The sequence below is a fragment of the Ceratotherium simum genome, chromosome 4 (assembly GCF_057802395.1).
Source record: "Ceratotherium simum simum isolate JZ-2026a chromosome 4, ASM5780239v1, whole genome shotgun sequence".
Classification (NCBI taxonomy): Eukaryota; Metazoa; Chordata; class Mammalia; order Perissodactyla; family Rhinocerotidae; genus Ceratotherium; species Ceratotherium simum.
Genome location: NC_141903.1, coordinates 39,235,521 through 39,262,281, shown reverse-complemented (window position 1 = coordinate 39,262,281; position 26,761 = coordinate 39,235,521). Strand labels below are relative to the sequence as shown.

Below are 26,761 nucleotides of genomic sequence, written 5' to 3'. Positions count from 1 at the left end.
GCCCTCAGCATAGTGCCAGGTACACAGCAAGTGCTCACTCAAGACGTCTGGCTAGTGTTACTAGTGTTTCTTTGGGGCCAGTGGGCTTCTCCTGGAATCCAAAGGTATCCTCTCCAAGCTGATCAGGACGTTGTTCGGGACTGGGGTGCCCTCTAGTGGCTTCTCTCCCCACTCACACCCAGATTTGTGGCTCCCTTTCACCAGGCACCTGCTCCCCTCCCACACAAGGGGAGAGAGCCAGGGGTGGGGCCGGAGAAGGTGATCTGCTTCCCACACCATTTCCTTTGCCTCCCTCCTGACTCTGGTGAGGTTGGGGTGGGGTCCCTAGGTCTGGGGATAGAAGGAGGGGTTTGGAGGTGGGGTCCTGGCTGCATGACCCTCAGGGGTTGGTACCTTACCCCCTTCTACCTGCCCCCTTCTCCTCCTAGAGCAGTGCTGCCCTGTGGGCTCCCAAGGCCACCTCCATACAGGGCACCGGACGGCAGGAGGGCAGTGCATCCACAGAGGCTCTCTGTGCTATTATGAGGTAATTTTATTTCTTTCCATTTTAGGTAAAAATAGTAAATACAAGATAATCTTAATAAAGGTAAAAATACATCATTTGGATTTTGTTGTTGTTCTCTAAACAGTGTTACCTACAGTACAATTTTTGATTTAGGATTTTTAAACTTTTTTTTTATAAACAAATAGAACTATTTTGCTATTAGGCTATCTGTGTTCTCATCTGGCACTTAAGAATAGATCACAGGTCACCTCCCGGTTCTGTGTGGATGTGTGTGGGTGGCAGGGAGGGAGTGAGAGGGGGTGCATGGGATGAGGTGGTTTGTCTTCCAGGGACGCAGACAGAGCTACGATCCCGTGTGCAGTGGGAGGGCACGTTGTGTGCATCCAAGATGGACTTTCCTGCGCTGGCCACAGGGACGTATGTCACTGTGGCTGGACCGAAGGTCTCACATGTGTGTGTGTGGGGCGCTTCTTCCCCTCCTCCTGTGGTTGTGTGTCTCACCCAACAGCCTGGATTCACAACAGTTCTGGGCCCAGGCAGGCCACTGGGCTGCAGATGTCAGCAAGGCTGCTCAGGACAGAGCCAGTGGGTCCCTTTACTGTCCTAGAGGAGTGGGCCTGGGACCTCTCCCTGCCAGGGCTGGTGACCAGGGCATCCAACTTGGCCTTGGAATGCTGGTAGAAGTCACAGATGCCGACGTGAGCTCTAAATGTCTTTGCCCTTGTTCACTCTCAGGTGGTCTTTGTTTAAATTCTTCCCAAATTTCTCACTGAGCTGTTGGATCAGGTCGGCCAGCTCGCCGGTGGCTTGAGATTTCTCTTCCAGAAGCTCATAGCGCAGGCTGGAGATATCCTGCTTGATTTCCTTCAGTTCGCCTGCAAGGACAGAGGAGATTTTGGTGAGTATGAGCAGGCAGAAGGGGCTCATGCCATGTGCATTAGGGGCATGCATCTTTCCAGCAGAATGTCCAGTTGTTGGTCCAGCCCACCAGAGTGGAGGTGGGGGGACAGGAGCTCTGTTTTGACCTAAGTACCACCCAGCTCCTATCACTGAAGGTCACATTCATCCATTTAAAACCCTTCTCCCCTCATTCCTGGTGAAGCTCTCCTCTCTATTAAGGGTTTGAGGTAGACGGAGGGGTCGAGATCAGGGTTGTGAATTGCTAGCACCTATTTCATATCATGATTGTTAGAATGTTGGTCTTAGAGCCATTAAAGGCAGATTTCAAGACTCTGAGCAACACCCTTGTTACTAATATTTGTTTTCATGATGCTCCATGTTTTGTTCTGTTGTTGTTATTTGCAGAGAGGAGAAACTCCCAAGTGTGAAGGAACGGCTCACACAGTGGACGCGGCCACGGAGCCAGGCAGCCTCGCAGGAGGCTGCCAGACCACGCCGGCAGTACCGCTCTGCCGAGGCAAGCTGCCACAGGCCCGCCTTCTCCTCCTTCCGCAGCAGGGGACACCAGGTGGGACTTTCACTTATTTCCACAGTGAACCACGTGGTCGGAAATCCACATGGGCCTGGCCTGTGGGAATCTTTTTAAACACAAAAGGGAGTCGAAAGGTTCTTTCCTGGCATTATAGATACCGGACTTGACTCAAGTGGGGGTCTACTGCCTGGGGCCACATTATTCTCATCTATTTTCTAGGTACTCTTTACATACAGAAAATGCAGAGATCTTCAAGGTACGGTTTGACCAGCTTTGAAAAACGCATACATCCCCTATTTTCTTTTCGTCAGGTGCTTCACCAAGCCCCAGTTTCCTGGTGTAATTCTAGTGGCATGAAACCCCACCTTCTATAATCAGTTACATTCCTGTCAATCACAATTACGCACTGCTCGAGGCTGGCTGGCATGACACCTGGCAGTTTTATATTTGAGATTCAAAAGTAGGGGTAGGTAGGTGGCTGCTGCTCAGCCCTTAGAAAGTGTCAGCCTAGGGGTGAGGTCAGTCATTGTTGATCTTCAGGCTGCACCCTGGATGCCCCAGGATGAAGCAGAGGGCCACTAAATGGCTCTTCTGGTAGGCCCCTGTGGCCCAAGCCAGGGGGAGACTTAGTGCCTTCAGTCATGGAGGAAGCAGTTTCTAGGTAGCAAATATTGTCCCTGGTGTCTGATGAAGATTAATTACCTGGTATAAGGTAATTTGCTTTTCACTTAAGAGTAACTGCTTAGAATAGCCTGTTTTCAAACAGTGAAAATAATGTAGTTCACAAACTTTGGTGTGCATCAGAATGACCTGGTGCTCTTTTCAAAATGCAGACCCCCAGGCGCCACCCTAGAGATGCTGGTTCATTAGGGCTGGGTGGGGTCTAGGATCTGCATTTTTAACAAGTGATTCTGAGGCTGGGATCACTTTGAGAAACACTGCAGGTTGTCAGATTCTGCGAGCCAGCTGGAATGGAGAGGGTGGCAGAATCTGAAAGAGGTGTGTAGTTTGCTGCTGTCTGTATGTGATCCCATGGAATGAGCAATTCTGGGCCATCCTGAACTTGAGGGACAAGAGGCCAACTCAAGGCAGCCATCACTGCAGTAGGCAGAATAATTATCAACACCCATCCCCCGAAAGTTGGCCAGTTCCTAATCCCTGGTGTTTAGTCTGTGAATATGGTAATGTCACATGGCAAAAGAGAACTACAGTTGCAAGTGGCATTAAGGTAGCTAATCAGCTGACCTTAAATAGGGAGATTATTTTTGACTATCCAATCTAATCATGAGTCTTTAAAAGTGGAAGAGGAAGGCAGAAGAGTGAGTCAGAGAGATGTGATGACAGAAGAGGCAAGAGAGGTGGCAGCGTGAGAAGGTTCCTGCCCTGTTGCTGGTTCTGAGATGAAGGGGCTATACACAGGGAGACTGGAGGGCGGACTCTAGGTTAGCGCTAAGGACAGCCCCAGTTGACAGCCAGCAAGGGAACAGAGACCTCAGTCCTACAACTGCATGGAACCGCATTCTGCTGACACCCGAATGATCAAGGAGCCTCCCTGGGGCCTCCTGACAACACCTTGGTTTTAGCCTGGTGAGACCATGTCCAACTCTCAACCTATAGGAAACGAATCCCATCTCTTACCTTCATTGACTTCGTCATTTTCTCTATCCACCTGGGCCTTCAGGACATATCTTTTTATGAGCCGTTTCATGATTTTCTGAAATGTGAACACAAGTAAGGGATCACGCGAGCCTGGGCGAGCACAAAGGCAGCCTGCACGGTGTACCCTCCTGCAGAGCGCCAGGTCTGCTGCTGGGGATCCTCCCATGCCTGGTGCCTCACTTTGGAGGGGTACACTGCCTAGTGGGGGAGGCTGGGCCAGTTGCTGTTTAACCTCTCCCCCCAGGATTCAATACCACCTGACCGTGGGGTGTAAGAACAGGACACTCTCAATGGCAGGAGGCAGAGCCAAGGAGAGAGAGAGAGAATCATCTAAGATCCACGGGCACGGCTCGAGGGTCCTAGGCCTGACTCTACCCTGACCTTTGTGACCTCAGCCAGTCATGTCCTCTTCTGGGGCTTCAGCTCTGAAACACTTTCTTCTATTTCAACAACTGATGCAATCAGGAGGGAGTGTTGAAGTCCTAGCAGGCCAGTCCAGGTGGGACTGCATCCCTTTGAGGTGCTGTGCATGAGAGGAGATTGGCTCAGCTCAGAGTCAGGATCAGGCAGGGAGGACAAGTCCACCATACCTTGGAAAATTCCTACCAGAGGCAGAACCAGATAGAGCCGGGCCTCGGGAGGTTCTGCCAAGACACCACTTCCCTGAAATCCCACACACCTGACACTGTGCTGCCCCGTCATGCTGGAGGGGACGGGTTGGCCTGCAGGTTCCGCTTATTATGCAGATACTGGATTCTTTAGAGCAAACAAAGCATGAATAAACCCTCGAGAGACATCCAGAATAGAGCCAAGTGTAAGAAAGACTGCAGGAGGTGAACTTTGGATTTTGCCAGCTAGTCATTTCAGTGTTCTTGTGAAATCACAGGATTTAAATATATTCTGGTAGCTGAGACTTCTGAATCTTGCAAAGAGCTGAGCAGCACAGCAGAGAGGGAGGGATTCCCTGCTCCTTGGACATCCTCTCCTGAGACCTGCTCACCTGCTCACACCTGAGGCTTGAGGGGACAGAGGCAGCATTTTCTAGATTGAAGGGCCCTGAATTCTGTCCCTAGCTTTGCTGTGTGACGTAAGCAGGTTGCTAAGTTCTCTCTGACTACATGGGCTCAGGAAGAGCTTCTTGCAAGTGAAAGGGATGTGACCTGCTGGAGGGCCTAACTCCTCATTATCCCCAACTAGTGGCTCTCTCAGTGCCTTTAATGGTGAGGACCTGGCTGAGGAGGCGTTCCCCGGCCCCCGTGATTCCAAGCCTTCAGTTGAACCTGGTGAAGGCTCTCCACCGTGAGCTCTGAGTCAGCTCATTTAGGCCAGGACTGCCCCTGCTCTGCCCAAGGGCAGTGGTCCAGTTCCACTGGCTCTGTGGTTTGAGTCGTGATCTGTTTCAGGCTGAACAGTGAAGTAGCAAGTTGCCTTCATGCTGCCCCTTCTCAGAGAGGCCTGGGTCTTGTCATGTGAGTGGTTAAACTGCGTGCTAGAATTCTCGCTGACATTCTTCTAGTCAAGAAGGCAAGTTACCTGAGTTATAAGAATATATGCTTTTCCATGGAACTCAATAATGCTCTTTTCACTTTGAATTGGAAAAACAAAACTATAAAAAATAATCTTTGTCCTGAACCAGTTCTCATGGGAAAAAAGAAACAACCCAGATACCCAAATATCTAACATTCTTACTGAAAAAGGAATTCATAGGTATTCTTCCATGGTAAAATGTCAGGCTGACACAAGTCAAAGGATCTAGTTAAAGTTTGTTGCCTTTTTAAGGAAAACTTCAAGAATTAGGGGTTCTTTGGTTTCTGGATCCATCAATTAAAGAGACTTTATATTTATGATGTAAAATTATCAGCCAGAGATTGGAGGTGGAGAGTCCTCTCTTCTGTGATGGTGATGAGTGGCATCCTTTCATAGCTATGGCAGCCAGTCCTCCTGGCTGAGTGTGCACACGGTGTTTTAGTGCAACATGATTAAACCGATTATTTAAAAAGATTCCATAGTATGTGTTTATTATTAATACAAAATGTGCCCCTCAAACTCCATTTGTTTTGAATAGGTGAGGCCCTGCTCACAAGCCCCCTTTCAATGCAGAGTAGCCCACTGGGAGGAAGAGAGAAAGCGTGAAAAAGAAGCAAAGAAACAGCTGTACTGAGTCCTCGCTACAGACCAGGAGTTGTGTGAGCCTCCTTGAAAAAGTGACCTCATTGAATCCTCCCAGAATCCCAGTGAGATGAGGGTTGTCATCTCCATTTACAGATGAGGACACTGAGGTTCAGAGAGCAAAGTGACTTCTCCAAGGTCACACAGCCAGGAAGTGGCAGATCTAGGATTTAACCAAAATGGAAACCAAAGCTGGGGCTTCGTCCAAGCTTGAGAAAAGGGTTAAGTGCAAGATGCTTTAGGGATGAGATGCACGCAACTGGCTCCCATTGGTCAAAGGAGGATTGGACCACTCTTGGGTATGTATTTGTCCTTTTAAAAAGCATTGTCTTTTATGTAGGAGGAAGTCTAGGTAGATTTCAGAGGATGGATGGTTTTGTTCATTTGTTACCCTTGGGATATTTCAATCAAAAAAAATTGTTACCCTTGGGGAAGAGGGTCACTGGTATGTCATTGTCATGAATGCTTCTGGCCCACTCTTGAACACTGGCACGCTTGACCTGAGCTAGGGTTTCTGTAGACCTGCGGCTCAAAGGCAAGAGAAGCAAAGGTTTGCTTTCAAGCCTCTCACCATGCATTTGGATTATAGAGGCTTAATATGGAAGCAGAATTAATTGCGCGAGCACTACAGACATGCAGGGACATTTAACCCCCACCCCCCCGCCCCAGTTCACTCCTAGGAGCGACAGGTACCATAAGGGAGAACAGTGGGATCGCCTGTCAGTTGCTTAGAGACTTCGTGTCCTGATGGGGACCTAGCTTCCCCTCTGGCATATGCATGTAGACCACTTGGGATCTACAGGAGCGAGATGCCAATCTTGTCCCCAGAAAGCCTGAAATGGTTAGAAAATGCCCAAAGTTCTGTTTAACATGGATGCTACAGAGGATATCTGTTTCCAGAAAAGGTGGACATCAAGTCTCCCCTCCTTCACTACGTAGGGGAAAAGCTTGTTCCTTTGTTTGAGTTTGAGATATTTCCTTGCTAGCTTCCATAGAGTTCTTTCTTTCATGAAGATAATAAACTTCCCCCTAACCTGTCCCTGTTGGTGGCAACTCTGTCCACCCTGCCCTCACGCATTTAGCAAGTGCTGGAGATGAGTATATTTAGTGATATTACTCAGGCAAAAGAATTAATACTCAAGGATGAGAATGAGATGCACAATGGGTAAGAATGGTCGTGACACTGAGACCTACATCAAGGGAAGAAGGCACAGACTCCAGGGGACCAGGTGGCCTCAGGATGCTGCTGGTGGTGGGGAAAGTAGAAAGTCTTTCTATGGAAGAGACAATACTCTCTGTGCAGCTAATGACAAAAACAAAGAAGAGAACACATACAGTATGTTGAAGATGCTAAATGAAGTAGAATCCAGAGGGAAGAAATGTTGCCACCTAGGAAAACAGAAATTGAGGAACATTTGGAAGAAAGTGGACAAAATGACAAGTCATTTGTTAAACTGGGGTTTGTCAGACATCAGAATAGAAGAAATTAGCATTGGCAAGTTGTCTATTCTATTTGCTTTGATCTCTATAGAAAAGGCATCTAGAAGGTGAAAAAGGGACTCCCAGCTGGGTTTGGGGAAGGGATTGCATCTAAAGGTCGGGGCTTGTCTGAGTTATGGACTGTGCCTGGGTTCTATGGTTCATTTGGGATGTGGCTTGTTTGCTTTGCCGGTGAAGGAAATGTGGGTCTCAGAGAGTGAGTGTGTGGGGTCTGTACACATGCTAACAAATTGACACACTGGATCTTGGAACAGGCCACAGTGGCTTTGAGAGGAGGCACACATTGGCCACCTCACCAGCATCATGGTTTTGTTCCACTGTTTAGTCTCATGTTCACAGAGCCCAGACTAGAAAAAACATAGCAAAAGCAAGGAACCAGTTTTGTGAAAAATAACAATTCAGACCCCCAGAAGCCTAAGAAGAGCAAAGCACAGAGAGCCTCTGGTCTGAGGGGTCTGGCTTCCCTTACACGGAGAACCTCTCCAAAGAGTCGAAGGATTGACAAGCTTAAAATAACAGCTCAAGCACTAAGTTTGAAAAATCAAGCAGATCTACTGAAGAGACAGAAAGGAGACAAGCTTAAGAGCTACATGTGTATGAATAACGGGGCTTTTGTCTTACTGAGAATGAGACAGAACTTCTCAGAACCACGACAGTGTGAGATGCTGACCGCACACGCACTCAGTGAGATGGCAGCACTAGGTGTGGCCTGGATAGTAAGACAGCGGGAGTGAATTGGGGACGTTTGGAAGTTGCTTTGGGAAGAAAGCAATGCAACTTGGAAGGTCACCAGTGGGCCAAAGGACACAGAAGAGCCATTGTCATGTCCTTGCCCAAATCCTTCCTTCTGCTTCGCTGGTTGCTGCCTGGGGATAGCAGAAGGAGCTCTCCTGCTCCTTGCTTCCTCCCCTCAGGCTCCATAGGCTCAAATGGATCTCGTCTTAGTGACTGTCAAAAACAGTCACTGAGAATAGGGCAGGTTCTGAGGAAGGCTCTGATGCAGCACGATGAAGATAAATAACTTCATCTTCAAGAGAAAATGAATAAGATGCAACACTATGAGGATGCCCAGTGCCTGGCAGCGTGACGTAGTAAAAGAGGGGTACCCCTCCTAGTCAGACAGATCCCAGTTCAACCAGCTGTGTGACCTTCACCGCTGAGCCTCAGTCTCTCCTCTGTTAAATGGGGTTGAAGACACGGCCTTTCACAGGAATATGGTGAGATTACACCTGGGTAGTGACTAGCCTGACCCAGGTGTCCTTTCGTGCCATCTCACGGTTTATTCCTATTTGAGCAGATGATGGCTCAGGAAGATGCCCAGACTTCTCCTAGCAGGGCTGAGCAAAGTACACACATGCAAATGCAAGGTGCTCTCTGCTCCTGTGTGCTGTCCTCTCAACCCTTTTTCTCTGATGCCTGCTGGCTCAATTTTCCTTTCTTCTTTTCTGAGACAACTATTTGAATAAATAGCCCCAGGCTTTTCTTGGTGGATTCACAAAATACAGGATGAGCAAGCTTCCCAAGGTCATCAGTAGCCTGAAGCTACAAGCCAACCAATCTCTGTAATCACAGCAGGAAGCTCTCAGGGAGATGGAAGGCAGCGGAGACTCAACCAGTGATGATAAAGACAGAAATGGGGTCGCTCTGAGACTGTTTCTGAAAATGGTCTCGTTCATGAAGGATTCATTCTGGGTACAGGACGTTCACCGCATGATCAGTCTTCCTTTATCTCAGCAGCTGATGCTGCTCAAAACCCATGAGAGATTTGGCCCTAACCCATTAGGATTTTCTATGTTTTCTGTGACTCAGATAATCTATACTTCTCTCTGAGAAGCTCAGGAATAAAAATCCTTCCACTGACCAAAGGATTTGTCCTTTAAATGAACTCAAAGCAGATCAAACTGGTCAGGTCCAATTTGCACACGATTAAATACAAGATTTGCCCATTGCCAGTTTTTGCTGGTGTCATCTGATAAAACTATAAGTACTTTGAGGGATGAGCCACTTCTTAATTGTACACTTAAATCCTCCTAACGGCACAGCTGGATTCTGAAATATGGACGAGATTCAATTAGAGACCTGGGTCTGGAAGAAGCTAAGTCTGTAATTGCTCCGTCTGAGACAGTGGCACCAGGCACACATCACCTCAGCCAAAGGAACAGTCAGGACAGCTTCAGATTTACATCTGATAAGAAATGATCAGCATGGATAAAACTGCTGATCACCGAGAAGGGGAAGGCAGGAAAAGAATGTCCTGTACTTTTACATTCAATAACCTGTAGTTACCATCTCTCACAGGCTCACAGGCTGATTCAAACTGATTCAGAGATTTGGCGTTAATTTCCAAAAGCAGTGCAAGGTCTGCAAGCATAAAAGGTCTTCTAATTTTTGTAACAACAGACTTTGGCAGGCTGGCAGTCTAAGCTCAGGTGTTCACTGAAGACACCCACATTCACCTGGTTGCTTAAGACAGGGACCTGGGAGTCACGCTGGATCCCTCCCTCTCCCTACCCCCTATCCAACGGTACACATCAGGTCCTGTTGGCTGTGGGTCCAGAACGTATATTGAATCTGTCTGCTTTTCTCTATCACTCTACTACTCACACCCCAATCCAAGCCACGATCCTTGCACCAGGATGACTGTCACATCCTCCTCACTGGTCTCCCTGCTTCCACTCTTGTCTCCACCAGTCTCCTCTCATTATATTAGGTGGTCTTCTTAAAGCACAAATAAAATTTTATCATCTTCTCCCTCCCCAAAGTTAAACTCCTCCCATGCCTTCGTAGATAACGTAGAGTAAAATCCACATCCTGACCTTTGGCTGGTCCCCTGCTTTCTCCTCTGACCTCATCACCCACCCCTCTCCCCCATTCCCTGAGCTCCAACGGCTCTGGACCTGCCAACTTTCTCCCTCTGGCTTTTGCTAATGCTTTTCTTCCACCTGGAGGGCCCCAGCTGGCTACCTCCTTCTCTTCTATGAGGTCTTAGCTAACTGTCCTCTCCTTGAAGACACCTCCTCTGATAACCATATCTAAGTAGGGGCTCCCCATTTTTTTCCCGTTTTGCACCTTATTGTCTTCTTCTTGGCACTTTTATCAATTTGAAGTTGTATATTTATTTGTGTATTTCCTTATTCGTTGTCTCTTTCCCTCACTGGATGGGAAGTACCACTAAGACAGGAACTATGTCTGTATCCCCAGGAAGTAGCATGGTGCCTGGCATGTAGTAAGCACTCAATAAATATCTGTTGAATGAAGGAAGGAATGAAGCTGTGTTCTGGGGGGATGACATAGCCATGTGACTAAATTGTGTCTTGATGGAGTCCACTTCTGCCCATACCTGGGAATGGGGTGGTTACCTGGTATCTGGTGGGCTTGCTGAAAGTGTTATTTGCTGTCAGATTTTCAGAATTCCTCATGCCAGCCTGGTAGCGAGCCTTCTGGGGAAAAAAATACAAAATACATAATAGATACATCCATCCATACGTGGTAGGACTTGAACAGCACTCATATATGGGGCAGTCTCTAAAAAGAGGACCCTTGGGAGGCCGATATACCCACTGCTGCTTGCCTCCTAGGAGACTGTTCCTGGGGACTTTAGTTCTGTAGGATCCCTACAGAAAGGGTTACAGAATATTGTCTGGTCAACTTTGGTAAGCACAGAGTTAAAATTATATGGGTGTCTTTCCTCCAGGACTCCTCAGAGATTTTAATGTGCTAATAAACATTGAGAATCTCCAGGAGAGGGAAATAATGGGCAGGGAATCTTTTTTCCCAGAGATCATTCTCCAGATCCTTTCTGGAAAGAGCTATTCTGCTTCTAGGTCACTAAGGACTCCTCTCAGTGGGGTCACGGCTCAGCCAGGCAGCTTGCTGAGCCCTCAGCAATGCTCCTCTCCAAGGAACTGGAGGGAGAAGGGGAGCGTTCACAGGCAGCCTCTGCTGGGGCTGCAGCTTTGCTGATGCACCGGCAGATTCTGAACAGCATTGGCCCCTCCCGGCTCCCGACTTTGCTGGTATCAGGGGCGCCATCTGAATCAAACACGCACCATTCCCTCCTCCCCCTCCTGCTGCCTTCTTAGCCCCATAAACCCCATGCTACCTACCCTGAATTTGGAATTCAGCATGCCCATTTCAAGGTCATTTTCACAGCTTTTGGCCTTAGATTTGCAGAGTTTTATGAGGCACATCTTGATTCTCATTATGAGATAATAAAATGATTTAGGGCTTGGCACTAGATTAAAAGGAGCAGGTAGAGTTCTTCCTTCATCAAAATAAGACAGCCAGAGCTTTGCTCGGGCAAATTTCCACTCCACGTCTGCATCCTCCTGTGCAACAAGGGAAACAACAACACACCATCAAAGGCCAGGATTTAATAACTGAGCTCATCTGAGGAGTGGGATGCAGCCTGCGAATTCTGAGAGGTTTCTGAACAGGACTCCGACTGATGCATTTGTGGGTGTTCTCCTTCGATACAGAGGCACAAGATGGGAAGTTTGCTAAAACCATATGCAATTAGTCACCCATAAAGATCTCCACCTAACTCCTCGGATTCATCTCTGAAAACCTCAGCCAGTTCATCTTCCCTTATCTCCACTGTGTATTTTTACCAACATTCTCCACTTGCCACTTACCAAGGCACTTTTCTCCCTGCCACTTAATCTTGTTATTCATTAACGTTTATAGCTCTGTGAATGGATTCACCAACCACCACAGTGTCAAGGTATTAATCTTTTAGAGCAGCACTGCTAATAGAAATATAATGTGAGTCACAAAGGTGAACCACATAGGTAAATTTAAATTTTCTAGTAGCCACATTATAAAAAGTAAAATGGAACAGATGAAATTAATTTCAGTGGTATATTTCATTTAATTCAATAGATCCAAAATGTTATCATTTCAAAGTGTAATCATAAAAAATTATTAATGAGATAGCTCACTTTTTCTTTCTCACTGAGTCTTCAAAATGGGCATGTATTTTACACTTATAGCACATCTCAATTTGTGCTATAGTGTAAGTACTCAGTAGGCACATGTGGTTAGTGACTACCATATTGGACACCACCGTGTATTTCTTATTAGAAAGTGTGTTTCTTATTTGTCAGAGAGCTTCCAGGGAGGCTGTTAGAGATTCTGCATATGTAATTCAAAGGGAACAAACCTGACTGTAGTTAGCAGGAGGGAGTCTGGCCGTGTTCTCTTACCTGGGGGTGATGGTAAGTTTAAACCCTAGATCTGTTACTTCTGACTTGATGTCAGTGCCAGACTGATGAGTGGGCCCCCTAAGAGGTAGCAGGTGTGTTTTTTACATAGGCAGGCTCCTTAGACCTCTGTCCTAGGAGGGTGGTTTGAGGCCAGGAAAGAGGCATGGGATTTGGAATCAGACAGACCTGGGATCATGACCCCTTATGAGCTGTGTGACTTTAAGTAAGGGCCGTGGGCTTGCTCATCTGTCCATGGAGATAACGCTGCCCCCTCACAGAGCCCTGAGCTTGGCAGTGAGTACCTGCTTCATGAGTGGTGGGTTCCTCTCCCCACAGGCAATGGCTACACTTCAAGGGGCTGTGAACCCAGCAAGGGCCCACGTGAGGCTACTGGGATGTGCCACGAGATATAAGGTCATCGCCAGCAGGCTCGACCATTTGGTTTGCTTTTGCTGAGACCCCATCAGCACCTGGCCTGGTCTATGGGGACATCCTATGTGGATCTTTTAGACTGGCAGCTTTGTGAGGGCAGGGGTGGCTCCTGGTCTTTGCTGTACCACAGAGAGGTGTGACAGGGACACCTGACCTGAGAGGAAGGGTGGGACAGTGGTGAGAGCACAGGTTCTGGAGCCTGCCTGGGTTCCAATGCTGGCTGTTCCTTACTAGCTGTGTAACCATGGCAGGTGACTTGGCTGCTCTGGGCCTCAGTTTCCTCATCTGTAAAATGAGGATAATAATACCTACCTCATAGGTTGTTTTGAGAATTAAACGAGTTAATGCATGAAAAACACATAGTGTCAGACACTTAGGAACCCCTCAGTAAATATTTTTATCTTCATAGCTTAACACAGTGCCTAGTGGTCAACCTTTAGTCATTTAGCAAACATTTACTGAGCACCTACTCTGCCTGGCATGTGCTGGGTAGGCACTGGGGAAGACAATCCATGCCCTCATGGAACACGCAGGCTGCCAGTGCCATGGGTATGCTCAACAGCTCATCAGCTAGGCTCTTACCTAGAGTCGTGCTAAGAGCCGTGGGAGGCTCTGGGTGCTGGGGCCCCTGACCTGGCCTGGGGGTCAGAGAAGGCTGCCCCGATGGCTTGAGTTTGAGCTGAGATCCAAGGGGTGAGTAGTTCTCAACCAGGTCAAGTGTGGGTGGGGTGGGGGGTGGAGAAGAGTAGGAGTTAATTAGTGGAAGAGGCAGTGAGAAGCGTAAACAACTCTTCTGAGAAAGTTGGCAGTAAAGAGCAGGAGAGAGAGAGGTTGAGAGCTGGAAAGTGAGATCGAGGGAAGATTTTTTGTAGTTTTTTTTTTTGAAGATCAAAAGACTTATTTAAATGCTGACAGGAAGGATTAGACAGAGGGAGGGTGAAGGTGTAGGCGGAGAGGGATAATGTGCAGTGGCGGCTGCTGAGGAGGCGAGAAGGCAGGGAGCGAGGGCACATGGGCAGGGCTGCTCTGATGGAGAAGGCCTCTCCCACCCACAGGAGGGCAGGCAGGGGGACCGCAGGTGCAGAGGCAGGTGGATCTGTGGATTGGGACAGTAGGTGCTCAAGATCTATTGACTGAATAAATAAGTGTTCTCATGGAAGGATTTACAAATATGTACTTCATCATTGTTAAATACTGGGCACTTTCCAATGGCCTTATTTCACTTTTTGTGGCCCTTGCACAGGCATCACCAGTGAGATGGGTGGGGGACATGTGCTCTCACCTGACGAGGAGAAGACCAGAGCCCAGAGGGGAGGTGTGGGCTGCAGTGTGCTCTCTCCATCTCATGGCACCACACTGGGGTGAGATAACTTGACATCACAGCCATGGGCTTGCCCACTCCTGCCCCAAACTTGTGGGCATCTCTTATGCCAATCACGCGGCTTTACATTCCACATTCATTTGGACCAAAGCATGAATTGCTTTTTAGGATGGAGCCAACCTTCCTAGGTGAGTGGTACAGAGACCCACAGATTGTCCAGGCACCATCTAGTTTCTCTTACACATGGGGAAACTGAGGCCCAGAAGGGCAGGGAGGACTTGTTAGCAACAGCTCATGCACATAGGTGACCAAATGTGTAAAACACTTTAAAAAAATATTTGTCCATAGACTCAGTGCTGCATTTGCCCGGGGTTGGTGGGGGTCGGGGGCTAAGGCTTCATGGCCCAGCTTACCTATTCCTGTCACCTCTTGTCTCTTTCCTTGCACAATCTATGCTCTTGCATTGCTGAATATACCACATTGTTTCACCCCTCCCTGCCTTGGCACATGTTGTTCCACGTTGTTTAGAATACTCTTTTTTTGGGGGGGTATTATGGACCAAATATGTCTTCCTAAAATTCATATGTTGAAGCCCTAACTCCAAGTACCTTAGAATGTGACTGTATTTGGAGATAGGGCTTCTAAAGAGGTAACTGAGGTTAAATGAGGCCATAAGGATGTGGCCCTAATCCAATATGACTGGTGTCATTATAAGGAGAGGAAGAGATTCCAGGGATGTACCACACACAGAGGAAAGGCCATGTGAGGACACAGCAAGAAGGTGGCTGTCTACAAGCCAAGGAGAGAGGCCTCACCACAGACCAACTCTGCCGACACCTTGATTTTCGACTTCTAGACTCCAGAACTGTAAGGAAATAACTTTCTGCTGTTTAAGCCACCCAGTCTGTGGTATTTTGTTATGGCAGACCTAGCTGTAACTACAGACCCTCCAGGGCCCTCCAGTTCAACTGACCCAGTCTGATCAACAGAGTAATTAAGAGTGGTTTTTCAGGAACTGAGACCCCTTGTCCAGTTCAGGACAGTTGAGACCACCAATCTATCAACTGGGCCTGCGCAAATGCTCAAAAAGTGACCTTTTTGACGTCAAGGAGTTAAAAACTCCTCCCTCAGATCATGGTAATGCTGCCATTTTGTGAACATGCCTCCTATGAAGAGCAATGAAGCTTGAATATGCTTGCGCAGATCATCAATTACTCACTTCTTCTTACCTCCAATCATCTATCTCCACACTTCAGACTGCCCTGCCCTTCATCCCATAAATTGTGTCCCAAACCCTGGATCCGGGAGACAGACTTGAGAACATACGCCTCTGTCTCCTTGCAGATCGATCTTGCAAAATAAAGCTGGTTTCTTTTCCCAAAAGCTGATGCCGTAATAATTGGCTTTTTTTTAATGCACATCAGACAAGAGAACCTCAATTTTGTGCAGTAACATAGTCAATTAATACATGGAAGTCTTTATTTTTTCCTATATGAGAAATACACAAATAATTGTTTCTTATAAAAGATTTAAATACAGAGGTACACCAAGCAAATAGGACAGTCCTCTTTCAAATATCCTTTCTCCTTTTAGTCCCTTCCCCAGAGGATGCCCCAGGTCAAGGGTGTGGTACCTTCTCTCAGCTTTTTCTTTCTGTATGCACATTTGTATTATTACGTAAATAAGAGTTGCCTATATATATTTTTCTACAACTTGCATCTTTTCACTTAACAATATCTTAGGGATTTTGCTATGTCAGCACAAAAAATTTTTTCTCATGGTATATACAGTATTCTAAGATCTATACTATATCATAGTTTACTTAAACATCCTGATATTGATGGGCTATTTCCAAGTTTTTCCTTTAATGAACATCTATGTAAAATAATATTTCTGCATAGATCTTTTCTTAGAATTGGGATTGTTGAGTCAAAGGGTTAGTGCATTTTATTTTGGTTTAATTTTTAGTTTATTTCATTTTATAATAAGTAAAACAATAATAGATTTGTAAAGCATAAAAAGGTATAAAGAGAAAGGCATTCCACCACCATGTTCCCCAACCCCCACCTCCCAACAGTTACCCCTGCTGTGCATTTCTTGTGTATCATTTCAGAGGTTCTTTTTCTTTTTCAAATGCTTATACAATGGAAAATGCATATGTATTCCCTTCTCTTCCTCTCTTACACGAGAGCGCACGCTATGTACGTTGTTCTGCAACTTGATATTTTTTCACTTAAAACTATATCTTGGAGGTCTTTCCACATTAGTAGATAGAGAACATCTTCATCCTTTTTTAAAGCTGCACAGTATCCTAATGTTCAGATGTATCATAATCTATTTAGGGATTCCTACTAATGCTCATTTAGTTTGTTTTTATTTCTTGCTGTTCCAAACAAGGCTGCAATCAATAGCTTATGGTTTGTGCATTTTAGATTTTGATAAATTGCTTCCTGATATACTCCCTTGACTCCCTTATCTGTTCAGCAAAATTGTATTAGTCTTTGAATGGCCATCAAGCATCACCTCTGGAAGCTTCCTCCTCTCATAGTCAATCACAGACTTTGCTTTGCACCTCCTATACCTGGTTGGACTTCTCTGGTTGCCCTTCCCTAGCGCACTGCAATTTGTTGATTTACAAGTCTGTTCTTCTCACTGAATAGAGTTCTTTGAAGGCAGAGATTGTGTCTTAGTCAATCTCTGTGTTGCCAGTGCCTAGCACAGGTGTGGCATGCAGTAGGTACTTAATAAATAACATATGAGAGGCAGAAGGGAATGTGGGCTAAAAGATACAGTCATTCCAATTTGCTGTGGGTCACCTGCATGAGGGGACACATGTAAAAGAGGAAAGATTCATGACCCTGACTCTTTCTGCCCTTCTTGGGCCATTTTGTGCCCACTATCCTGTGTGGCACGTTGACTGGAAGTGTTTCTTGGAGCAATCCAGGAAGAATGCTGGTTGTTTGCTAGTCTGGCTTCACATTTAATAACACACAGCTTCTAACGTCTTTACCCTCATTGCTGAAAATGGCAATGTAAATTCAATCAAGGAGGAGAGAGCATTTTCAATTAACTGATACCTCAATTAACTTACCTCAATTTCCTGATAAGAGTTGTTGATCATGGCTATTAGCATATTGAGCAGCACTACCACCATGGTGACGTTATAAACGCCGTAGAGAACGTAGCCGATGTTCTCGATGAATTTGTGGTCATATTTCAGCACCACCGAGATCACTTCAGACAAGCCAAAGATGGACCAAAATAAGGTTTTAAAACTTTCTTCAACTCTACAAGGAAACAGACAGTCCCTTCAGGCAGTTTGCATCAGCTAACGCTTTTCACACAACAGTTGTCTTTATGCAGATGTTAGGGGTTACCCTGTAGTGGGGCGGGGGCTGGCTGGTGGTGCCTGTATTCTGAAATAATGAGATATTCAGATTTCTAGGAAGACTTTGAAAGAATATGATAAAGGGCAGGCTCTTTCTTTTCCATTCAATCTGTTTATTGGGACTCCTGGCTGCGCTGTCATTTTTATCTCGTAATTAAACATTTAAATTAAACACCAGGGCAAATGCTTGTTCTTGTATGTTATTAGCCTCAGAAAGCACAGGCTTCCTTCAGCAGTCTCTTGAGTGTCTCTTCTCAGACTGCCCAGCCCCACGTGAAGGGGAAGAGGCTGGGGTCCACAATGGAGCTGGCATCGTCGGTGCCTGGCCCTTGCTGGGTACTTGCTACAGGGCAGCTCACTTAAGTCTCATGGCCACTGCCGTGGTGGGCTCGCTTATTACCTCCATTTTACAAATGGAAGCACTGATGCTCAGAGCCTTACATGGCTTTCCTAGTGGCACCCAACTGGAAAGGGGTGCAAGTCCAGGCATGTCTGAGGTTTTCAAAAGCACACAATTCTAACCACATGCTTTACTGCCCCCTGGCTCTGGGTAGTGAGGCCAGCCACCCAGATCAAGTCCTCTTAAACTGGAATTGGATTAGGAGAGTGGTGAGTTTGGTGTGTCCATATTGTTCCAATTCACGAGGTAACTGTCTAAACCTTACCCTGCAGCTCACTCAGGGTAGAGACTGCACGTGCTTTGAGGAGCAGTTCGGTGAAAAGCTGGCTTTTAGGATGCTGCTCTGTGACCTTTTTGAGACTATGAAGTTACCAAAATACACTGGCTTTAAGAATAAGATCCCAGCACATTTCACAGTCCATACTCTGTGGCTATGACCCTATATCAGGTTTACGACATAGAATCCGATCAGAAACCTGGATTTTGTTTGAGAGGTTTAGGACATGCACAGGTACCTGATAACATCTGAACAGTTAAGTGCAGTTCTCTTAGTTTGTATCCAGATTTTTGGTACCATTATGAGAAAGCATTTCGTTTTTTTTCTTTAACATTTCAGACTTTCAACACTCACCCACAAATGGCCAGGATTAGCTAGATCTCAAAAAAAAAAAAAAATCAGCATTTCTTAAGGGTTGATATTTATTTGACAAGATGTACAAAAATACTAGTACTCGTCACTTTGGCTAAAAATCCAACTCTGACTTGCATGAATTTTCAGCACTCCTGTAAGTGTGTGTGTGTGTGTGGGTGGGTGGATGTGTACATGTGTGTCTAGCCAGATGTTTGACTCATTCTCTGTGCATCCCAGAGTCTGAAAACTAAAAATCAGAGTGAGTTTTTGTTGGCATTATTTGTTTTTGGTTTCTCTTAAAACTGTGAGTTTGGAACATATAGTTTATTTTGTTTTAGCAAGAAAGAGTTTAGTTGGGCATTTGGAAGTAAGGACTGGGTATCAAGCCATCAGTTTAGAGCTCCAGCTCCTGATGCTCTTCCGGGAAAGGGGTCCTCGGGAGAGGTGCAGCGTCCATTTTGTGTGAAACAGATACCATTGAATGTGTGGCATGATTCACTGAAGGTATTGTCTCCCGTTAGGAAGCAGTCTTTGGTTATCACCCTCGTAGAAGGGGATAGTGGCAGAGAGAGTCCAAAGCCACTGGATGAGCCCCAAATCCCAAACTTGAAGGAGCCAGCAGGACATGATCTCTCTGACAGTTGTTCCCTTCCTAGAGACATCAGGTAAAAACTGGAAGACACACTGTCTGAGGTCGGGGCTGGGCAGACAGGTGCTGGTCCAGGATTGCGCACTGACCATGAACAGCCTAAGAAATGGATGATACATGTGACAGAGAGATGTTTTACAGAAATTCATCTTCCTTTTCCTACCTTGGAAAGCCCCACAAAACTTTGACTAACACAAACAAAGCAAGCAATTATAGAATACATTCAGGGAAAACCTTCTGAATTTTAATTAGGGAAAATGGCCTAGATTCAGCATGTATTTTTTTCTCATTTGCTTCTTGCTATGAATTTTGCTACTAAGCTCTGATTTATCCTTGGTGCCTTCACTTAGGGATTCTATGTCAATGATCTGAAGGATGCAGAGCTGGCCCATTAAGCAGTATGTGTTCCAGTTAGAGAGTATTTACAGATCCCTAAACCTAGGCCTTAGCCCCTCCTCTAGCAGCACCCCCCAATCCAGGCTTGGAATGCTGATCTGTTCATTTGTTGTCTGGCTTCCAGATAATCTTCACACCTGTTTCATTTCTATTCTATAGTTTAAGAATTAGCCTCTGGACTTGAATTTGGCTATGACCTCTAGGAGAATCTAATTACAAAAGGCCCAGACTCACTGGCATTGCCAGAGTGAAAGTGGCCCCATCCAGAGCAATAGTCATGGCCCCTGACTGGCCAGGAAGGGGTCTTAACCAAAGTATGCATTTTTAACAATCTCTTCTTAGCTCTTTAGGGAGTGTCTGTAGTCCTTGCTTCCTCTTATTATGAGGCAAAATGGGTTGCGGTAGCAACGACCTCCTTTAAAGAAAAGCTAGCTCTGTTGGCTTGAATCATCCCAAATGGTTGGAGTCACCATTGAGATCGCTTGGGTCTTTCATTTGTTCCCATCCCTCTTGACATGAACTAGACTAACTGAATAGACTAATTTTGTTGTTGTTTCTCAGAGGGGACCTTATGGGCTGAGTTATGCACCATTAGCTGGGCTAAATGGCAAGCAATACAATATTTCATCCATAGCTCAAATCATGTAACTAAATAAATTCTGAATGGAATTGAAGAGTTCAATGTTAAAAAATTACAGGATCAAAAAACTAGAGTAAAATATTGGTATTTATATAATATTGGGCAGGGAGAGGTTTCAGAAACTAGAAAGGGAAAAATGGAGAGAGATAACCACATAAAACTTTACTTGTATACATCAAAAACATAATAAGTAAAACTATAAGGGAAAAGACTAAGTGAGAAAAGAATTTGTACTTGCAACATATATGACAGACAATAGATGATGTCTTTCTTTCATAAAGAGCTCTTATAAATCAATATGAAAATGACAGATATCCTAGTAGAAAGAAAAAGAGGAAAAAAAACTTCCGTGAAAACTTGATGCTTTTTATGGTAACAAGAGCTCCATGATTAACTTGATATGCCATGCTAGCGGCATCTTCTGGTTTAATATGTGGCAGGAAATAAATGAAATTTGTCCTCACTGACCCGAGTGAGAAAAGACTTGTGTTACCTTGACCTTGGAAACCTACAATAATATATTTTCAGAGAGAAGGCTGGCCTTGGAAAGGAGCCCATAGTACACTACTAATCCCAAGAGCTTGGGCATTGGAGCTGGCCCCAATGTCTCGTGAGGTTGTGATGCTCTCTGAGTCATGTATTAATCATCACCCACAATTTTCAGGAGCTATGGGATCCAGGGCACAGGGCAGAAGGCCAGCCACTGTGGAGGTCAGGGGCTGTCTTTCAGGAGGAAACTATCTTGGAATTGGCTTAGTTGATATTCACCACCAAGCTACTTGTCTCACAAAAAGCCCCTACTGTCAACTAGCTGGTCTCAAGGCTGAATTTGAGGTTCTTTACTGATAGGGATGGTGGTCACTGGCTCCACATTCTCCTCCTACCCACTCTGGCCATCTACAGAGCTGGCCACAGAGGTCAATCACAGGAAGCTTCATAGAGGTAGTTGGAGGAGTAAGAAGAACAAAGATGCACGCCTGGGTTCAGATCCCAGCTCCACCATGCACTGGCTTTGTGAGTCTGGGCAAGTTACAAAACCTATTTGAGTCTCAGTTTACTCATCTATGAAAGGGGATAATGGTGCCTTATTATTAAGTTGCTGTGAAGATTAAATAAGCAACTCATATATATATATAGTAAAAGCCCATTAAATGGTAGCCATTATTTTTATTTATTTATTTGCCAAATATTCACTGAACTCTGACTATGTGCTAGGTACTGTACCAGGTGACGAGGATACACTGGTGGCCAGAGCTTGTTTCTGTCCTTGTGGAGGTCCCAGTCTAAAGTAAACCCAACGGGGTGAGAGAATGCTGCGGGGCTGTAGGCAAAGTTGGCTCTGTTGGCCTTGCCTTACCCAGGAACACACACAAGCCCATCACCTCCTCAGGTGCTGCCACACAAGGCTGAATGGAGTTAATAACTCAGATGCTTACTGACTTTTCTGAGCAAGCCTCATTTTCCTTCCTGTCTGCAAAGATCATTACAAACCCTTGATTTCATGCAAATCCTCTTTCTGATTTCTCCAGCCAATGCTGTCTTTTAATATTTGACTCTTGGCTTGCAGTGGAAGGGCCTGAAAAGGTTAGTCAGTAGGCCACCCTGGCATAAGAAGTGCTCCTAATGAAGTGAAAGGGGAAAATGCCTGTGAGAGACGTTGAATAGACCTTGATTCTCCTCCTCTTACTGGGCGGGGTAGATGGGAGAAGGTTGGGGCTGAGTTGTCACGCAGACGGCAGGGACGAGATAATCAGTTCTCTACCAGGTCTGTCTCGCCTGGAGAATGGGAATTTAATAATAGGTTGCCTGAGAGGCAGTTGTGTATGGGTCTCAGAGAGCAAACTGATCAACAAGGGGTGGGTTTGGGGCCATTGTTATGAAAATTGCTGCTTCTTCAGAATGCCATGACACCCTCCCCCCAGTGTCATGGAACTCTGCCCGCCCCCCAACAGTTAAGTTCAGTTACCTACACAAATCTGCACATAACAGGCTAAAATTAAGCGGGAGGATCAGCTCCTGAAAGGCTGTTTCTCAAATTCAGAAGACAATAGCTGGTGCAGTGCTCGAGTTCTGCTGAAGTGGAAACAGTGCTCACCTGCCATCCAAGCTGGGATGATGGAAGAAGGTGCTTGGAACATAGGAAGACCCTGGGAGAGGGCTGCGTTTCTGTAACGCCCAGACCTGGAGATGGAGAGTAGCTGGACCAGGCTTGAGGAAGGTCAGGGGAGAGTCAAATCCCTGAGGAAGTCTGAACCTTGCCCCTGCCATGCCCTGCAAGCTTGTGTCCTCTGAATCAGCTCTTGATTTATCTTGGGTCCTAAATGAGGAGTTTGATTTAGACAGTCCAGAAGTAGAGGAATCTGGCCCCAGAATCAATGCCAAGGAACTGGGATACACAAAGCCTGTGCAATCCAGATTTATTCATACTGAGGGTCAAATTCCTGGTAGCCTGGTTGTTACTTGAGGGCAGAGCTGTGTTACCTTCACCCTTGAAACTGCAAACCTAGTACAGAATCTGGCACACTGAATATGCTCAGTAAATTCAATGTCCATTGAATGAATCCCTGATGCACAGTTTGACTCCCCCCCCCTCCCCGCAGCATCCACGCTTCCCTCTGTCTGGAATGCTATCAACTTCACTGTCATGTGCTTGGCTAGGACTTCTTTACCACCCTGTCTGAAGGAGGGTTTCCTCTAATGACTCTTTTGAACAGCATTTTTATTTCTTTCCTAGCTCTCAGCACTTAATCTGTAATGATCTTGTTTGTTTATTTTTTTAATTATTTTTTTCCCTCTTTTCACATTCGTGGAGGAGTGTGACCTCCCTGAGGGCAGGGCCTGCTGACTTGCTCACTGCTCTGTCATCAGTGCCCAGAGAGTGCCCAGCTCATAGTAGGGACTCAGTCAAGATTTTTTGTCAATGAATCATTGAAGGCTAGGAAACTGAGGCAGGAGGTGATTTGGTCTTAGCCAGCTTGCTTCAGACCCACCTAAGAACTGTCCCTTCTGATAATATCTCTAGAGCTAACCCTGGACAGTCCAGTTTCCTGTCACTCTGTCACTTTGAGGAATGACAGTTTAAACCTTATTTCCATCCTAGAATTGAATTTCAGTGAATAAAAAGGTCGGGATTTCTTCCCTTTAAGAGAGCTATGGTCCATCTGAGAACAAGATGGAGGACTTGAGGGGAGTGCGTGCAAATGTGCTGTGAAGACATCATCCAAAAAAGCACATTTTCTGTGTATCCTCAAGTCTTTTTCCGCAAAACTTTATGGGCTTTTAGCCTGTTCCTGAAGCTCAAAGGTACCAGGCTGTTAAAATTTCATGTCATGAATAAACATGGAGAGAGGGTATAAATAAACATTATATGATGGTAGAATGCCTGCTGTAACAGGCATAATCATTCTTCTAAAGTAGCCCGGGAAAAGATACATATTTTTATCACTTATTGGAGAGTTATGCCAGAATAAGAACTTATATTTGACACAAACTATTTTTTGGACACGTAAAGGTCATTTCTAGATGCCCAGTCTCTCCAAGCCTGACCTGGGCCGCATCATTGACCACTGCTGCCGCCTCCATCGGGTATCAGAACCTCTCTGTACTAGTTTCTCCACAAGAAAATGGGCATAAAAAGCTCTCTCATTCCCCCAAACCCTTATGCCTAACTTGAATTTATAAGATGAAGGGCAAGGTTATAACTTTCAAAATATAATGAAGTATGATGATAACACTTCTGTATCAGAGATGCCCATCTTTCAACACTGACCCGGGATCCTGGGAGAATCTGTCCTTTGTAAAGCCCAGAAGGCTGATTCCATGCCATGTTCCTACCTGCAGACCCATTCAGCATGCTCCGCACAAAGAACATGGCAGTACGCCACATCCTGTGATGTCACGCTGTGACATTTCCCTGGTTTCTCTTCACTGGCCATTGGTTATAGTGAGTCTTACAAGGGCAGACAACATAATGCAGACAATATAATCTCAGCTGCCCCAGCAGGACCTCCTCTGCATCCTTCTTGGAGCTATGGCCCTTTGCTCGTCAGGAGGCCCCTCTGGCTCATCACTCCCTTCTGGGTGTCTCTGGGCCTACATGGCTCATCTGACTGTCTGCCTTTGTTCCCTTCCTTGGGCCAGGGAAGTCTCAGGCTCTTGTCTTCTATTTGCAAAGCACAATATGGCATTTTTAGCTAAAGAGCCCATTTTACCCCTTCAGCAAAGCTCTCCTTGGCCCTTGGTGCTGAGCGTGGGTCCCTCCTTCTCAAGACCCTACTGTTCCTCCAGTCCCTAAGGATATGGACTTCACTCAAGCTACTGAGCATTCACCCAGATCTGAGTGCTTGCCTTCACCTCTGCTGGGTATGGGTCCTTGGGAAGGTCAAAGCCCCTATCCCTTTCCTGAATCACCAGGGACCTTGCCCTCCTCCCCATCATACTCCCCTTGACTCTCTCCCCCAGATCTCTCTAGGGCCTTCCCAATGTCAAACCCAAGAACATCCTTCTTCCCTCACACACCTCCACATTCAGTCGGTCACCACATCTCATCCGTCTCCCATTCTCCATCCCCACCGCCACTCCCTTTGTTCAGGCATGCATCGTCTCTCACATGGCTACCTGCCATCGCCTCTATCATGATGGATCTAGTTCAGCTCCCTTTAGAGCTACTTTTTTTTTTCAAGTTCCTTTCTTTCAGAACTCAATTTGTAAATATGCCCTCATTCCTGTGACTATTTGATTAACATCTGTCTTCCCAACCAGTCTGCAAGTTCCGTGAGGGAGGAACCATGACTGTGTTTGCTCATCATAAAATCCCCAGCACCAAGCTCGGGCCAAGCTCGGGCCTCCCCTCTCCCCGCTTCCAGCCCAGCCTTCACCATGTTGCCACAGCACTTTTTCTGGAGGCAGATCTGATCATCCTCCTCCTCTCAAAGAGTCCTTAGCGGAGACTCTGACACCCTGTCAGGACTCATCAAGTCCTTCACCATCTGGCTCCTGCTGGATTGTCTGATTTAATCATCTGCCATTTCCCCAAACTCTTCCCTACTTACCTTTTTTTTTTTCCTAAACTAAAGTTTATTCTTAAATGTACAACAGGCTCCAAGACAACACTTCATTCTAGCTATAGGCGGCAACAGATGTATGGCAGGGAATCCACATGTTTAAACAGGAATGGAATTAAGGATCACCATTGCCTCAGGCACAAGGAACAGTTTACTTTTTGGCAGATTTCTCAGTTTTCCACCTGTGGTGCAGGGCCCTTCTCCGTGGCCTTCACTTTTAGCTCCTTGAATTTCTTCTCTTTTTGTTTCTGCTTGAATGCCTTATTTCAGCCATCTCCTTGGCTTTTTCCTTGGGCTGCTTCAGGGGCTCCTTGCCACCTTCACAGCCGGGCATAGCTCTTCAGCCTCTTCCCCAGACCCTGCCACTGGAAGTGGCTTTTTTGTTGTTGATGTTAAGAAAATTATTTCGTGGTTTTATTGTATCATGAGGCATTGAAACATCTGAACAAACTGATATCTGGGCAGTGAGATAGCTGTTTTCTCCTTCATTTTAAAAAAATGCCCTGTTCCTTTACCTTGCACAGGTGGAATGCCCTCCTAGTCATCCTCTAAGACCCTCTGTGTAGGGTCACCTCCTCCTTGAAGCCTCCCCGGACTTTGCTTCCTCCTTCCTGTACTGCCCAAGTACCCTTTGACGATGATCACGTGGTATAATAGCTGATGGTTTTTTTTTCTGAATCCCTTCCTTTTTTGTGAGTTCCTCAGGGATGGGAGGATTATCTTATTAATCTCTATGACTCCAGGGCCAAACACAGAACTTGGCATTGGGTAGCTGCTCTGTAATGTTTGTCAAATGAATGAGCACACTTTGGAACAGAAACCTACTTTACCGGAGGGGACAATCACAGGCTGCATATTTAGAGTTGAGATATGTAGACTCACCAGGTTCTCAAGGATGATTAAAATCTGAATTGAGTAAGCTATTCTTTAGAATATAGTTCCACAGGAAAGTGACCCAACTTTCAAAGACACTCAGCCTCCACCTCAGAGCATACACCCTGGTGCGGGACTGATGGGTCCCACTCTTGGGCATTTCAGGTCAAAAGGTGGAGGATGGGCTTGGAGTCATAGACATTTGGGTTCAAATTCTCTTCTTAGCTCTGTGATCTTGGGAAAGTTCAGTATCTCTCTGAGCCTCAGTTTCCTGGTAGTAATATCTGTGTCATTCCATTGTTGTGTGGATTCAATGAGAGAGCAGATCATATGTTTGTTACGAGTGCAACAACAAGGTGGTCCTGGGGTGGGGTGGGGTGTGTGTGGGCAGAGTCTCAAGGACCCTTTCCCTGGGTCCCAATGCCCCACCACAGGTTCAATGGAAGGAGGAGCTGGCTTTTCTGTGGCCCTGTTGAGCTGGGGGGAGCTGAATCAGTGT

General features: G+C 46.0%; 1 protein-coding gene across 1 annotated transcript in view; it reads right to left on the bottom strand.

The window, feature by feature from the left end:
• Positions 1-521: 521 nt before the first annotated feature.
• TRPC7 (transient receptor potential cation channel subfamily C member 7) overlaps positions 522-26,761 on the bottom strand; it is a 131,563-nt gene continuing 105,323 nt past the window's right edge. The window contains exons 7-11 of the mRNA XM_004420162.3: positions 17,314-17,509; positions 11,372-11,593; positions 10,625-10,705; positions 3,576-3,651; positions 522-1,380 (exon numbers count right to left, since the gene is read on the bottom strand). Coding sequence (XP_004420219.2) covers positions 1,211-1,380; positions 3,576-3,651; positions 10,625-10,705; positions 11,372-11,593; positions 17,314-17,509 — 745 coding nt within the window. The 3' untranslated portion in view covers positions 522-1,210. The remainder of the gene's footprint in view (positions 1,381-3,575; positions 3,652-10,624; positions 10,706-11,371; positions 11,594-17,313; positions 17,510-26,761) is intronic.